This window comes from Armigeres subalbatus, chromosome 2, assembly GCF_024139115.2.
Source record: "Armigeres subalbatus isolate Guangzhou_Male chromosome 2, GZ_Asu_2, whole genome shotgun sequence".
Lineage (NCBI taxonomy): Eukaryota > Metazoa > Arthropoda > Insecta > Diptera > Culicidae > Armigeres > Armigeres subalbatus.
The window spans coordinates 177,585,330-177,602,264 of record NC_085140.1 but is presented as its reverse complement, the minus strand read 5'-3'; the positions used below and the strand labels follow the sequence as shown (position 1 = coordinate 177,602,264).

At 42.7% G+C, this 16,935-nt stretch overlaps 1 protein-coding gene across 1 annotated transcript in view; it reads right to left on the bottom strand.

Annotated features, from left to right (window-relative positions):
- The window catches only part of LOC134215549 (uncharacterized), a 78,662-nt gene extending 62,465 nt beyond the window's left edge, over positions 1-16,197 (bottom strand). The window contains exon 1 of the mRNA XM_062694711.1: positions 15,967-16,197. Within this exon, the coding sequence (XP_062550695.1) occupies positions 15,967-15,978 (12 nt within the window). The 5' untranslated portion in view covers positions 15,979-16,197. The remainder of the gene's footprint in view (positions 1-15,966) is intronic.
- Between the last annotated feature and the right edge of the window lie 738 nt (positions 16,198-16,935).

The window sequence follows — 16,935 nt, the reverse complement described above, 5'->3', positions numbered from 1 at the left end:
CGCATCCAACAGTTTTCATATATTGAGTTATGTTATTTACATATATTGGAACATGATTTGGATGTGTAGAACAGTCTAGAGACTATCGCGTTATTTTGTTCTGTCGTGTTCTCTAATAAGGCCGATACGAATATTTAAAGGGGCCCTCCTTAGCCGTGCGGTAAGACGCGCGGCTACAAAGCAAGACCATGCTGAGGGTGGCTGGGTTCGATTCCCGGTGCCGGTCTAGGTAATTTTCGGATTGGAAATTGTCTCGACTTCCCTGGGCATAAAAGTATCATCGTTGTTAGCCTCATGATATACGAATGCAAAAATGGTAACCTGGCTTAGAAACCTCGCAGTTAATAACTGTGGAAGTGCTTAATGAACACTAAGCTGCGAGGCGGCTCTATCCCAGTGTGGGGATGTAATGCCAATAAGAAGAAGAAGAAGAAGAAGACGGATATTTAAAAACAATTGTGTCCTCCCCCTCAAATTTTTTTTGGCCAAAAATAATATTTTGAGGGGGCAACAAATTAAATCCGGATGCTATTGAGGATTTTCAAAACATTTTTGAACAAATCCAATGAGTTTATTGATTTTTTTCATTTTGAAACTTATTTTTTATTATCTTCCCCCCTTACCTTCCCGAGATCAGTAGGACGTAATTTTTATTGAATATTTGTAACGGCGTAAATCAAATCAATTATCTTACAATCTTCATGTACGATACTACAGTGATGAACTATAAAACTTGTTTCGAAAAATCACTATAATACTATTTAAGGGGCCCTTCTTAGCCGTGAGGTAAGACGCGCGGCTACAAAGCAAGACCATGCTGAGGGTGGATGAGTTCGATTCCCGGTGCCGGTCTAGGCAGTTTTCGGATTGGAAATTATCTCGACTTGCCTCGGCATAAAGGTATCGTCGTGTTAACCTCATGATATACGAATGCAAAAATGGTAACCTGGCTTATAAACCTCGCAGTTAACAACTGTGGAAGTGCTTAATGAACATTAAGCTGTGAGGCGGTTCTGTTCCAGTATGGGATGTAATGCCAATAAGAAAAAGAAGAAGATTATTTAAAAAAATACAGGCAATACATCCCTCAACACACCAAACTGTTTTACGTAGTGTACGTCGGGTGGTCGTGTCTTGTTCACAACCTTTCTGTTTTTTGTCCCTTCTTATCATCGTACATTAAATGAAAACGAAAGTTACTAACCGCTTATTTTAAACTAGCCTGGAGTGCATCCAATACCGTTAATCATATCGCGCAATCATCAGGTCGGTAGTTCCACGCTATACCAACCAGCTGCTGCATTACAAAAAGGAACACCCGTCCGGATCGTCACGTCACTATCGCTGCACTACAGGCTATTATACGATTCCATTATACGATAACCGGTTGTCAATGTATGATGCAAAAAGATGCCGTTATTGAAATGTTAATCGCACAAATTGGCATTATTCGCCGATGGCTTTTAGAGCTGGTCTGACAGAGCGGAAGATTATGGTCCTCCATTTGTTTCTCAACCTGTTCCTCCTATGCTGCTACAATGTTTTACAACCTGTTATTACCTGATCGTCGAACGGGATATGACTTCTGAGGTGCTACAAGCTGATAACCATCAAACGATGCGTTCGGCCAATGAATGCACCGAGCTATCTGAGGATGCTGGCTGGCGATCTTACTTGTCACTTGCTATGGAGTGATTCATTAATGCGGATGACTTCATTGGCACGACAGGAGACATCTCAATAGCTTACATAATTAAATTATCAATGGTTCGTAGATTATTATTGAGGCAAAACCTGGTGGAATTTGAATTATGTAAGCGAATGATTGTCATGATACGTAGATTGTTTGATTTTCTCATTCAGATGTGAATCCAATAACGAGTAGTAGGCTGACCATACGTACCGTATTTAACGGGACAGTCCCGTTTTTTAGACCTTTTTGTGCTGTCCCGTCGTAATCTAAAAAATACTCAATATGTCCCGTTTTTTCATTGATTCTACATAGATCATACATAGAAAGTATTTTTTTTGCGTCATTATTGGAGAGATTTACAGCCCTAGGCTGGCTCATCTCTTACCAAAGAAAATGGACTAAATCCATAAAAAAAAGTGTGACATGTTCTGTTATTAGCGCTGTTTTTAAAAGATTGCTATCTATGCCGTTTTGTATTTTACATTGAACGACTTTTCTTTAGATTTTTAACAAAATCTAGTTTAAGGCATCTTCAACTCGAGGGAATATTTGGTCAGATTAAAGGCTAGATTTAAGGTCCCCACGTACTTTAAAGTTCACACATTAGGAGCTTGTCTGCAAATTTCGCTCCATTTGTGTGGACGAGATTTATTGAATAACGTCATGAAAAATTATAAATTCGGCCCGATTTAAAATTCAATCCGGCGGAAATCTCCGACAGTCCGAGCTGTAAACCAGACTATAAATTGGTCAGGATTTTTTAGCTTTTCGCGATGAAATTCCATGATTCCCGATTTTTTGGGATTATATTGGAACAAAATCAATGGACCAGATTCCCGAGGTGTGAGGCTACTTTAAGCGTTATTTAAATCAATTTCGATCAAAAAAGACTGTGAATTGATTAGATTTGGGGTACTATGACTATTGTTAAATATCTAAATGTATGTCTAAGAGTTGATTTATGTATGTATAAGAGTAGATTAAAATAAAATTTCAGAGATCCCCCGTTTTTTTTATATTGTAAGATACGTAATTTTCTGTTCCTTCGTGTTTTTGTCCGCGTCCATTTGAAGAGTGAAATATTTATAGCTGAGTATTTTTTCACAACTAACTTAATACAATAGAAGGTTATGGTGGGGAATGATTTACTCTAAAATATTTCTTATTTCTTACACGGAAAATGAGAATGAAGCCCATAAATTTTGAAATTTTCACAGCTCTTTAATTTAATTCCAAGGTTTTTTGACATGCCCCGTTTTGTAAGCGCGTTTGTCCCGTTTTTTCACCGAAATCATCTGGTCAGCCTAACGAGTAGCTTTTTCACTGTTTGCATTGCTTTTTTAGTATCAAGTGGACTGAAACTATTCGCAACACAGGCGGTTTCGTCCCAAAAATGAACACAATTACCAAGTCGCAACGATGTTTTTGTACGCTATCGCTTTTATTAAGGTTTTAGCTTACCCCTAGACTTAAAGCCGTCGACGTGTAGGAAAATCGTGCTGTCTCCGACTTTTCCACAGCAGCTTGTCGAACGAAGCGGACGCATCGCGCAGCAGCAGCTGATTCGTTAAAACGTGGGGAGCATCGCACGAGCCGATCGACTTTAGATTTATTAAGCTTGAAACAGTTTTTCATGTTCGTTTTTCGCTAATAAAAAAAATGTTCAATTAGGGTCATGTGTTTACATGTTCAACGTTTTCTGGACAACCTCATAAAGTTAGTTTCAAACATGGAAAGAAAAACAAACAATGTGGTCATTGTGTTTTGGGTCATATTAGTAAAAAATTGAATCTTATTTCTTCATCTTTGGAGAAGCTTTATACATAATATTGATAATGCGAATGTGATAACAAAGGTGCTATGCATAAGAAACTTCGTGAAATAATTATTATTTTTTATATTCTAAACATTGCAACAGTCTGTACAACCGATCTGGTATAATTATTGTTAGATTAGGATGGGGTAAAACTACAAAAAAAAAATATCATTCTGTATTGCATCCTAAATTCTACAGGTATACAAGCCGAATACGTAAAAATAACATTGTTCAGTACTATTACTCCTTTCATCTCACCCAAACGTATAAAACCAAATAATGGTGTAAAGTAAGCTCATTAAATTAAGGTTTCATTGAGTTGATCGTCCTCTACTGACACACTCAATGGTTCAACAAGTCATAAAAATTATTCACTTATCCGTCAAACATTCCCAACACATTCAATCATAGTAATTATCCTTGCATTTTCATGGCAATTTGCTTCTAGACTAGAGAAAAACGTTCAAAAAAATGAACAGCGTGCGCCAGCACCCCACAATTAAAGTCGAAAACAAGAAACAGAAGAAAAATAGCGTTCTGCTTACTGTGACTGGATTGGCTTACCATCGGGTGGTCGAAAAGCTATAATTACATGCAAATGTAATCGATTATCTAATATTCTCCTGCTGTTTTTCCTCGTTTCCTCCAGTTAAACTAATTTACCGGCATGGGCAGTCACGTACGAAACTTTGGCTTAGCCAGCCCAGCACGTACCAATTCCTTATGCAAGTTGCACAGACCCTTGGTCGCGCGCGCGTTGCTTGATTGATGTTTTATTTTATTAATCCATAACTCTGCTTGTATCAAATGAGTCATAAAGTTGAATAGAAAAAGATAGTCAAGCTTCGTCATGGAGCATCAATTCAACTTTTTATATGTGTCTCATTAAATGCAGTCATTTCAGTTTAGTTTACAAATGCTACATTTTGTGATGTAGTACCGGTTTCAATGTAACATTTTAATTCATATGATCATCAGAAAAACGAACGAAACTGTAACTGTTATTTAAAAACTGAAGGCTTAAGTCACATTTTAGTTAAAATTGTTTTGAGCACAGCAATATATTGAAATAGTTGGTGCGATATTCATAATACATAAAAGGGCAGAAGAAGCTATGTCCAAGGACTTGACAACCTTTATGATGTGATGGGGTTTGACATCGGGCTATGTTAAACTATAATGAAAAACTGCATGTATTCGTAAGCTGATCCCACCAAAGGGGCCATGGGCCGCTCTTACCTCACTAGGCAAAGTCCTGGTGTTAGGTGCGACTTTGACATGACAAGGCGGCTCTCCGAAACAAGAAGTAAGCGCAAATACAGTAAGCCACATGTAAAACCAATCAATACGAACACTTAAGAAATGATAAGACTCGATACAATCGGAATGCAACGACCTAGGCGACAAATCATGGTTAACGATTGGACGCTTGGACTATAAAGCTGTGGCGTAACAGTGCGAATATTGAATCCGACCGCTACCTCGCTGCAGTATGCCTGCACCCAAAACTCTCGACGGCTTACAACACGCGTCGAAATTGAACACTGCGGCTACAAGACGGTAAATGAGCCCAAAACTACGCACAGCAGCTGGAAGTGGCACTTCCAACGAAAGAGCATCTAGGCGAAGTTTCTCTTGAAGATGGCTGGAGAGATATTGGTAGCACCACGACCACTGCGCTAGGCAAGGTGCCCCTGGATCAGAGATACGACTGTTATGATGGCGAATGTGAGATATAAATGGGCGCGGAACAGGTAAAACTTTGGAAGGAAAAAGCGCCAGCAGGAAGATCGAAACCGGAAAGTGACGGAGTTTGGTGGAACAGCACCAGGCGGATCCGATGTTCACTTTAAGCCAAATATTGCAGAAATTCCGCGAATACAACGTGTCCACATATCATATATTCATCAACTTCAACGCCGCATATGATACACTCAATCGAGACCAGCTGTGGCAGCTAATCCACGAACTCGGATTTCCGGACAAACTGATACGGATAACCAATGCGACGATGGAGCGGGTGATGTGCGTAGTTCGAGTTTCAGGAGCGTTCTCGAGTCCCTTTGATACACACAAAGGGTTATAAAAAGGCGATGGTATTTCGTGCGGCATGTTATTCATCATTATTTTAGAGGGAGTAATACGAAGGGGAGGGGTTTATGAAGTCCGTTTATTAGATTTCCAAGGGATTGTACGACAATTCCCCGAAAACCAATTCCCCGAATGCAATTTCCCCGAATGAAATTTCCCCGAATAACAATTCCCCGAACGTAACATTTCCCCGAATGTAACAATTCCCCGAATGCAACATTTCCCAGAATGTAACATTTCCCCGAATTGTTTCCACAGTGCAGATAAAACTAAAACTGAAAAAGGAATCTGTTTAACATAAAGTCGCATAATTGGCTTTTGACATAATTTTGAGTTGCAACAAAAGTGAGAGTCGCGGGACAACTCGCTTAAAGATTGTAAAAAAAGATGCTGGGACATTGGGCCGAAGACAATTACAGTCAAACCTCCATGAGTCGATGTAAAAGGGATCGTCGACTCATGGAAATCTCGAGATGTGGAATAGAAAATCCTTTGGAAGCTGATTGAAGGGACCATCTAAGTAACCCAGGAAATATATTTTAATATGGCATAATTTGCTTCCATGAGTCGATATCGAGTCATGGAACATCGACTCATGGAGGTTTTACTGTATGCCGAACCATCATTAGGCCAAGTAAGAAGTAAGAAGTGAAAAATTAGTAGTGAGTAGTGAAAAGTGAGACGTGAGAAGTGAGAAGAGCGTAATGAGAAGTGAGTAATGAGAAGTGAGAAATGAGAAGTGAGAAGTGAAAAGTGAGATGTGAGAAGCGAGATATGAGAAGTGAGATGTGAGAAGTGAGAAGCGAGGTGTGAGAAGTGAGTGGTGAGTAGTGAGTAGTGAGAAGTGAGAAGTGAAAAGTAAGAAATGAGAAGTAAGTACATAGTAAGAAGTGAAAAGTATGGAGTAAGTAGTGAGAAGTGAAAAATATGATGCAAGAAGTGTTATGTGAGGAGCGAGAAAGAGCGAAATACGAAGTGAGATGTAGGAAGAATGAATGGAAAAATAAGGAAGAAGGATAGAGATACAGGAAGAAAATTACTGCGTCTTCCGGTATAAGGCGAAGGAAAAGGATAATGTTTTTTTATAATCGCTTCGCCCGGTATTAGAGGAAGACGAGTTATAATGCCTTCTTAAAATGAACACGTTTGCCCGATATAAGACAAAGAGGGTAGATAGACCCTTCTTCAATTGTACACGTTTGCCTGGAGTAAAGCGAAGGAAGGAGATAATGCCTTCCTTAAATGATCGCGTCTACGCACTATAAGGACAATGGAGGAGATATTGCCTTCTTTGAATGAACACATATTTTTTTTCGGTTTATATAATTGATATTTATTGCTAGATGCGATCTCATATATTATATCTATTCCAGCCAAACTCGTCTACATCAAAGGAAGAGACTACATTTATCATAACCAGGGTTCTTATATCAGGGTTCACCCACTTCGACAGTAGATGAGAGAGATTGGCGCGGGGGTGAAAAATTCATTTTCAGTGAAAACATAAACAAACTCGGCGGCTGCTCCATACAAAAATCCAAGATGGCTGATTCATGAAATTGGCATACTGCAACACCTGTTTATATTCATCTTGATCATAACCTTATTGCAGGCAAATTCCTACTTCTGAAAAGGTAATTTCATTCTACTTTGGCTTATTTCGAGCTAACGTCTAACTTTAATGAATTGATCACATCTACCGTTTCCATAGACAAGGTAGATACAGATTTTTAAAGAAGGAATAACATTCACTTCTTCATTATTCTGGAAAAAACATCTACTTTCAAAGTAGAGATCAAATTAATCCATTGCGTTATTCCGAGTAGATGTACTACTTTTAAATATTGCCTTTTAAAGATTCACCATTGCCCTATTCCGGGCATACGCATTATTTTTTTAAGGATTCATATCCACGATTACAGTAAATTCTTAAGAAGAGATAGACCTTACATAGGACAGGAGTTTGATTTCGCAAATTTTTACCATTATGCTTTCAAACGGAATTTCTGTTCGCGATTCTGCTCCACCAAATAAATTCAGCCTATGTTCGAATATTTTAGAAAAAAAAAATGAATAGGAAAACACTTTATTATAATATCTTTATAATTTAACAATAAGATATATAATTTAACAGTAAGGAAGATCAAGGGCATACAATACTATCGAAAGATTTGGTCATGTTCGGCATCTCCAAAGAGACACTCTGGAACAAATCTTTGAACGCTGCTCTGTTCGGGCGTCAATAGTTGATGACAATTATGTGTTTGCAAAAACTACTTTATTTTCGGGGATTTGTTACATTCGGGGAAATGTTACATTCGGGGAATTGTTACATTCGGGGAAATTGCATTCGGGGAATTGTTACATTCGGGGAAATTGCATTCGGGAAAATTGCATTCGGGGAATTGGTTTTCGGGGAATTGTTGTACAATCTTCCAAGGTGTACAAATTCTTCTATAACCTTCTATAAACTTCTATACTTCTATAAACTTTTCACCATCCAGCAACACTTCACTACCACCACCCCTTATTAACACATGTTGACAATTTCCACCGACAATCACTGGATATATTGTAGCGCATCGTTCGATGTCATGTTTCGTTCGATACAGTTGACAACCGTGATTGAATTTTACTGAAAACAAGGTAGTGATCAACCTCTGAATCAGGGATTGAACTTATCATTTCATTATCATTTAGTATTCAGCCAATAACTCCAGAGGCGGAATTCCGAAAAATGTTGTATGGCGGACTTCTAGCGCTGATTCCCCTCTACAACTTTGTCTATGGGTACATTGCTCTATGTCTAATATTCACCGCGGGAAACGCTAGTATCATTTTATATACTAAATGATAATAACACTTATTATCATTTAGTATATTGAGTGTATGGGGGCAGCAGGGACTTTGTCCAAGGGCTTGACGACCCCTCCCCATGGTCACTGCGAGTTAGACCGGGACCATCGTCCCTAACCCCTAATCCCAAGGCGTTAAGCGACCCGTGCCGAGGGGATGCATGGCCAGGGGGGTGAAATAATAAGCTAGGCCGTTAACGGAGCCTGTGGGATACCTGGGCACCCTCCACAGTAATTGTCCCTTACCGCGTCATGCTGGGCTCTGGCGTGGTGGACCTCTTTTCCCGAGCAACTCGTGGGACTAAAATGGAAAACCAAGGTAATTCTTCAACTAGTGGTAGTAGTATAGGCGACAACCCCTTCGCAAGAGGTGGGTTATTCAGGTCTCCGCCTAGGAGGCCAGAGGCAATAGTTGGCAGCTCAGTGCGCAGCGCCAGCGTGGGTCACTTAACCATCTCCCAGGCTCCGCCGGTAGAGGTTATAGACGGTCCATGGCTTGTGAAAGCGATGAACCGCAAACGCGATGGGCTTTCGGCCTTCGAGGTGGCGACGGAACAGCTGGACGCCATCATCGACTTTGCGTCATCGAAGCATAATATCAGTAAGGAACTCAAGAGGAGCTTGCTGAAACTTCGAAAGTCGATGTTGGTCGCCAAGCTGGAAACGGCGGTCGGGACGGGTCGGGACGTGAAATCTGTGGAGTCGAGGTCTACCCAGGCTGAGGCCCAAGAATTCGCGGATTTGGGCAAGGTCCAATCGACCGAGGGCGTGCCAGCGAAGACGGTGGTGCCAAAGTTTACCTAGATTGAGGCTCAAGTATTTGCGGGCAAGTCGGGGGTGCAAGACGGAGCAGACACTAAAACTGGGGAGACAGTCTCCAGGGGATGAGCTCGGAGGGTTACTACCCCGAACAAGGGTAGTGGGGCTGGGATGCTGAACCCCGGCTAGGTACCTCCAAAACCGGGGGAGGAAGGACCTGGAAAGGTCCGTCCACCTAGAAAAGACGGTGGTAAGGGGTTACGGCAAGCTGAGAGCTCTCAGCCGCACCAGACCAGGGAAATAGAGGGGGATGACGCCTCCTGGACCCTGGTCAAGAACAAGAGGAAACCGAAGACGTCAAGGGCCGAAAAAAGCCCAGGCGAATGAGGGCAGCAAGAAGTCTAGGGTAGGTGCCAATCGCTCTAGTGGCGATGCCCTAGTCATCAAAACGGACGAGGTCAAGTACTCGGACGTCTTGAAGGCGATGAGGAGTGATGTCAAGCTCGGTGAACTCGGCGCCGACGTACGTCGAATAAGACGTACCCGGATGGGCGAGATGATCCTCGAGCTAAAGCAGGGCGTCTCGCAAAAGGGCGCAAGAAGTTGGCGGAGGAAGTCCTAGGCGAGACGATCAAGGTGAGGGCACTCACGACGGAGGTGAATCCAAGGGTTAAAGACCTGGACGAGATCACCGAAGTCGAAGAGCTCGTCACGGCACTGTGGCGACAGTGTGAAGTGGAGGCGTCCACTGCAGCCATTCGGCTACGGAAAGGTCCGGCAGGGACACAGGTAGCATTGGTTCGGCTATCTGCAGCGGACGCCTCCAAGGTAGTCAAGTTAGGGAGCGTCAAGGTGGGGTGGTCGGTATGCCCTGTGGGCATATATGAGCAACCCGAAGTTTGCTTCAAGTGCCTGGAACCTGGTCACAAGCAATGGGACTGGAAAGGCCCTGACAGAAGCAAGCTCTGTCGACGCTGCGGATTGGAGGGTCATAAGGCACAATGCTGCACGAACCCTCCTAATTGTTTGATCTGTTCCAGCAAAGCTGCGAACAGCAAGCACCCCAAGGGGGGTTCGAAGTGCCCAGCGTTTAAGTGTGCTGCAAAATCACAGTGCAGGTAACGCAGCTAAACCTAAACCACTGTGATGCAGCCTAGCATCTGCTGTGTCAGACAGTTGCTGAATGGGGGACGGATATCGCCATCATAACAGATTCTTACCGGGTACCCCCCAGGAACGGAAATTGGGTCACCGATGGGTCTAAAATGGCGATATGGACAACGGGGAAATACCCAGTCCAATAGTTGGTGTCTTTGACACACAAGGGCTTCGTCATTGCCAAAATCAATGGGGTCTTCTTCTGCAGCTGCTATGCGCCTCCTGGATGGTCGATCGAGCAGTTCAGTCGAATGCTAGATTGTTTGACGGCTAACTTGATGGGGCGTAGGCCGGTGGTGATAGCGGGGGACTTCAACGCTTGGGCCGTGGAATGGGGAAGTCGATCCACGAATCAACGGGGGCAGATCCTGCTGGAATCACTGGCCATGTTGGATGTGGACTTGGCTAATGTCGGTACCAAAAGTACCTACAGCTGGAACGGGGCCGAGTCGATTATCGACGTTACGTTCTGGAGCCCTGGCCAAACGATTAGTTCGAACTGGAGGGTAGATGATGGCTACACTCACAGCGATCACTACAGTATCGACTATACGACCAGAATTCAGCGGACGGAAGAAAGGGCGAGGGCTAGCCCTCGTATGTGGAAGACATCATACTTCGACGACGAGGTGTTTAAGGAAGCGCTCCGTCGCGAGCACAATACTCTCGGTCTGAGCGGCGAGCAGCTGGTAACAGTACTCTCGCGTGCATGCGATAATACCATGCCTAGGAAAGTCCACCCTAGGAATGGGAGGCCACCGGCTTACTGGTGGACTCAAGCAATTGCGAACCTGCGCCGCGCCTGCCTACGGACAAGGAGGCGGATGCAGCGAGCACGCACAGACGAGGAGCGTGTTGAACGACGGGTGGCGATCGTGGCTGCTAGAGCCGCTCTGAAGACTGAGATTAGATCAAGCAAACACCACTGCTTCGAGGGCCTATGTCAAAGTGCCAACGCGAATCCATGGGGTGACGCCTATAGGGTCGTAATGGCCAAGACACGTGGGGCGATGGCCCCTACAGAGCGGTCTCCAGAGATGCTGGAGAGGATCATCGCGGGGCTCTTCCCACGTCATGACTCAAGTCCCTGGCCTCACTTTGTGGAGCTGCCAGGGACCAGGGTGGCCGACGAGGGAAGAGTAACTGTGGCGGAACTTGCGGGGATTGCACAGTCCCTTAGTGTAGGTAAGGCGCCAGGACCGGATGGTATTCCGAACCTGGCCATCAAAGCGGCCATTGCTGAGGCTCCCGAGATGTTCAGATCTGTCATGTAGAGATGCCTGGACGAGGGAGTCTTCCCTGAAGCATGGAAAAGGCAGTACGTGGGTCACGAGGCGCCATGGGGAAATCACTTTCCACCTGACCCAGGTCCTTACAGGCCATGGTTGCTTCAGACAGTACCTACACCGGTTCGGACACTCGGCCTCGCCCGAGTGTCCGGTGTGTGCAGGCTTAGAGGAAACGGCGGAACACGTGTTGTTCGTGTGCCCGCGTTTTCGCACAATGCGTGACCACATGCTTGCCACATGTGGTCTGGACACTACCCCGGACAACCTAGTCCGGAGGATGTGTAAAGATGAAGTTGGCTGGAACACCGTTTTATTGGCTATCGTTCAAATCGTCTCGGAGCTACACAGAAGGTGGCGCGTGGACTCCAGGAATGGCTACTTCAGGCGCAAATAAGAGGTGGTCCAAGGGTTCGGAGGATTTTCCTCAATACAGAACATTTCGGTAGATCAATAACTTTATCGAACTATTGAGACGAGCTCGTTGGTCTAGTGGCTACCGCTTCTGCCTTATAAGCCGGAGATCGTGGGTTCGATTCCAGGCTCGTCCTTTTCCTACTTTGTATTTCTATTTTAGTTCTTTCTGTGCTTCACGTTCTACCAAAACGATTCCTACTGTTATAACCTCCCACACAATCCCAAAACCTCCCGTGGCACCCATGAGAGGTTAATACTAATTGGACTGTTTTAAATTTGGTGCTCTTTTTGATCATCGGTCATCTAACAAATCCCTGGAGTATGGACTGCAGATATATATGAATAACCAAAGATAAACCGAACGATTTTGAATATTATATATGCTCATTTGATATGTAGAATAGAATGTATCAACGGCAGATGTTCTCGGTCATCCAAAAAATCCAAAGAGTTGGGCGTTAAGGTCCACACAATTAACCCAAGATCAATCTGAATGTTTCAAATATGGTACATGCCCTTTGCGGTACATAGAATAGAAGGAGTTTACAGCTTAGGATCTGGGTCATCCAAGAGAACCCTGGAGATAAGCACTCATGTCTACACGAGGAATCAAGTAATGTAATCTTAAGGATTGTAAGGACATGTACTATATTTGAAACAATCCAATTGATCTTTGTTTACGCATGTATATCTTAAGGCCTTACTCCAGGGATTTCTTGGACAGCCAAGAACATATGCTGGGAACGCATTCTGTACGAGATTGCACCACCCGGAAACAGCCCTGGATCAAAAATCGTCGTTGATGCTACTGATGACCAGCACAGAATATTTGGATGGAGCAGCCTTCGATTAACTGGTTTCGCACTCGTTTCGCGGTATAATCATCTTCCTATGGTACCTATCTACGTTCGCCGAGCAGCAACAGCCGCGATATCGATACTCCCTAAGACTAGCCGAGATCAACAGCATCAGATGGAGAACCCGAGAGAGACATGTGATCGGCGATATAAATGGATGGATTACCTATCGTATACGATAATATTCGTAATATAATACGTAATCTAGATTACAACGTGAGAAGGAGATTTGAGCTAAGCGGCCACTGGTTGACCGATGACAATTATTTTGTGATTTATATAGTCAGTTGGTTTCGGTCGTCCTCGCAGACAAATGGGCTCTCATCGAAGAAATTATTAATTTGTTTAGTGTTAAGTTGTTTGTGTTTAGTATTAAACGGAACCAGATGAAGGAAACTACCAGCCGTTGAGAGAAATTTCCAACCCACTAAACACCAAGGATTCCAATGAAATAAGCCCCGGTCCCTAAACTGCGAAGAAGTCTGAGGAAGGTCAAGTCTGCTGCTAATATCGAGGGAGGTAAATCTACTATTAGACACATTCTATTCTTTGTATCACAAAGGGCATGTACCATGTTTAAAACAATCCGATCGATCTTCTGTTGCTTGGATAGACCTTATGACCTAACTCCAGAGATTTCTTGGACTATCAAGAAGCTAGGCTGTGAAAACATTCTGCTCTACGTATCACAAAGGGCATGTACCATATTCGAAACAATTCGTTAGGCTGTTGGTTGTTCATGTAGACCTTAAGTCTTTACTGTAGGGATTTCTTGGATACAAGATACATGTATCGTGAAAAGAAAATAGCGATTTGGCTCCGTAATGCACAAGGTCACATGCGCCCATATTAGGGTGGCTCAAATTAGTATGGGAAAAACTTTTTTCAATTTTTTTGATGGACCGCCCTCTTATTCGGCTCTCTTTGATGCCCTGATGCCCAGGACAAAATTTCAGCCAAATCGGTCAACGTTTGGGCGGTGTTAAACTCGTTGCAAGTTTATATGCAAACATGTATGCAGAAACATCCAAAAACAGTGAATTGTAGTTGGACGGCATAATTTACGATGTAGAACTATGATACTCATTCAGATCTTAAAGAATTTAATACAGAATGTTATGCAGAAAACCGCGAGAAGATTAGAGTTTGCTCGGCTAAGTTATTAGCATTTCTCTGATGTGGGGTTTGAGCAAATTTCGTTTCTTTTACCTTTGAAAACAAATAAATTCACCCCTACAACACTCCAGTAAAATGTTAATATCTTTGTCTAATAAACTCTAATCTTCTCGCGGTTTTCAGCATAACATTCTGTATTTAATTTTACAAGAACTGAATGAGTATCATGATTCTTGATCGTAAATTGTGCCGTCCAACTGCAAATCACTGTTTTGGATGTTTCTGCATACATTTTTCCATATAAACTTCCAACGAGTTTAGCACCGCCCAAACGTTGACCGATTTGGCTGAAATTTTGTCCAGAGGGCCCTGATGCTGATGCTCAAATAGAAACGAATAAGAGAAAATCAAAAAAATTGTAAAAGTGTTTTTTGAGCCACCCTAGCCCATATACATAGCTTGTATGCACATATCAACTTGTTACACGACAATTTCGCAAAAAAAGATTAACATTTCATAAGCTTTCATTTGAATAGAGTAGGACTTTACATTAATTGATACTTAATTCTTCTGTCGGTTTCATAGCTGTTTGTTTACATTTTTAGACTGGTGCGTTTCGGCCTTGGGGTGGCGCGTTTCAACCCGCATGATTTGAATTTGCACGACATTGCAGCACTTTGAAATAAAATCGATATCTCAGAATAAAATTGGTTTTTCGTCCAAATTTGTATTCCGTATTATAGATGGTAAGTTAATTTAGAGGTTGACACATTGGAAGTACATACTTTCAATTCTTATCATCGTTAAATTCGAAGATTTGCTCAGGATGCGCTTATTGAACGTTCTTCCCCAATATGTGAACTGCGCATGAAATACAAGTTCCGAAATCTTTATGACGAATGATCTGTAGATTTGTACCTGCGTTAACCGCACGTTCTCAGGATCTTGTAAAGTTGCACTGTAAACGATTGTAGAAATACTGATTTCAGTATTTGCACTTATATATAATGAACTTATTTCGGTCCTGTGGAGGCACCTGACCAGAATGTAACCGGAATCGGATACACTACGCTCATGCATTCCCACCCAAAAGGATCTTCGATTGGGCCAAGAACTGAACTTTCCGTTTCGGATCTGGTAATGCAATACATTTACGTATATCATCCAATTACCGTCCGTCTGGTAGGAATACTGTGCCGGTTCTTCATTTCAAAGTTCCTATCTTCATACAAATCTTCAAGCAAATGTGCTGTTTCTCATTTTTGCGATATTTTTCAGCCGTGAGCACGCATACTCACAAAACGTTCCGACGAAACTAGTGCTTCATTCTTTTATTTCAAGATGAGAATAATTCGTTATCTTCAGATAAAGCATGGAACATTTCCCCTATACATTCACTTGCAGCACGATTATTACGAACTGAATTTCAACATCATCGAATGCAGATTTATATCAAAACCACTACAATGTTGGTCTGACAAAATCACTACTTTGAAACACGTCGTCTATTGCCACCATTAAGTCATTCGTTCTTTTTATGTACCTTTAATCTGCTCTAAAAGCTTTAGCCTATTGCTTTTTGAATTGCACAGCAGGCAAAAGTCACTAACGAGTTAGAACATGCACTCTGATCACACAGTTCGTATGTGCAGTCAGTGGTCTCCGATGCGTAGCATGCAATCGCTGCCCAGTCAGTGTGAGGACAAATCAAATTGAATCATGTTCGTTTGAGAGTTAGTCAACCAAGTGGGAAAATTATCACTAGAACTGCACTTGGTACACATCGTCGAGTAGATTTCTTCATCGGACGCAATGAAAACTGTGGCTCGATCATACACTTAGGCTTCGGAAGGTGAAGAACCGTGTCGACCTGCTAAAGGGTTCGTTGATTCCATTAAATCTGGTTAATTGGACTCACCTTGAGCAACATTTTCTCACACTGTACAACAAGTACTCACAATTGTACAGTAAAATTCCTTTGTTTTTCCACTTTCACTTTACAGTCCTTTAAACCAATTATGGTCAATGTCCAATGTCACGCTTTGTCCCTATCATAAATAAAAGCTTTTCACTGGTACTGATCTGTCAAATGACTTAACTACCACGCGGTCCGAAGGTCTCCACTCTATTCAAGCGGTGTTCATCTTCATTTCATGCTTATATAGCGAAACCCAGGAGCGCCCGCGCAAAACGGCCAAGCATGCTGAAAACCGCGCCAAGATCAAGATTGCAATTTCCACCGAACCAACTTGAAAAGCGCCGGCATGGCTCCAAAGTGAGTGTCTTTCACACTCTCTTTCTCCGATGTTGCTCCCTCAACACCTACCAATATAATAATATCACGTGGTAGGCTAGAGCTCGGCACCGCGCTGGAACTCAAAGTATTCACCTTGATCTTCGCGCACGGTTATTGTAGCCTTGCGCTGCGCTTCGAATGATCAACGGTTATTATGCGGCATGAACTCTTCTTCTGCTCTAGACCAGCAACGCACAGAGAGCAACACGGTAAGCTGCGACTGCATCCATGAAAAACCTGCTTTTCTTCTATGATCGGGAATGAGTGGAGGTCTACGCAAATGTTATACACTCTTGCGGATCCTCCCCTTAGCTGGGTGTTATGAAAAAGGAAAGTGAAAAACCGGTCGCAAATTACCGCACATGCCAGTTGCTCCGAACACGTCAAAGAAAAGTTGAATGTCGATCAGCGGGATAGTTTTCCCTTTCGTTTGAGCGATTTTGTAAGAAGTTACACCAACGAGTACTTAATCGTGATGGTAATACTTTCATCGTGCCGGAGAAAAAACCATACGACGGATTATGTAGTGGTTACATTACTTTCTATAAATGAAATTTCTGAAGAGCTTTGAATACACATTTCAAAACGTTT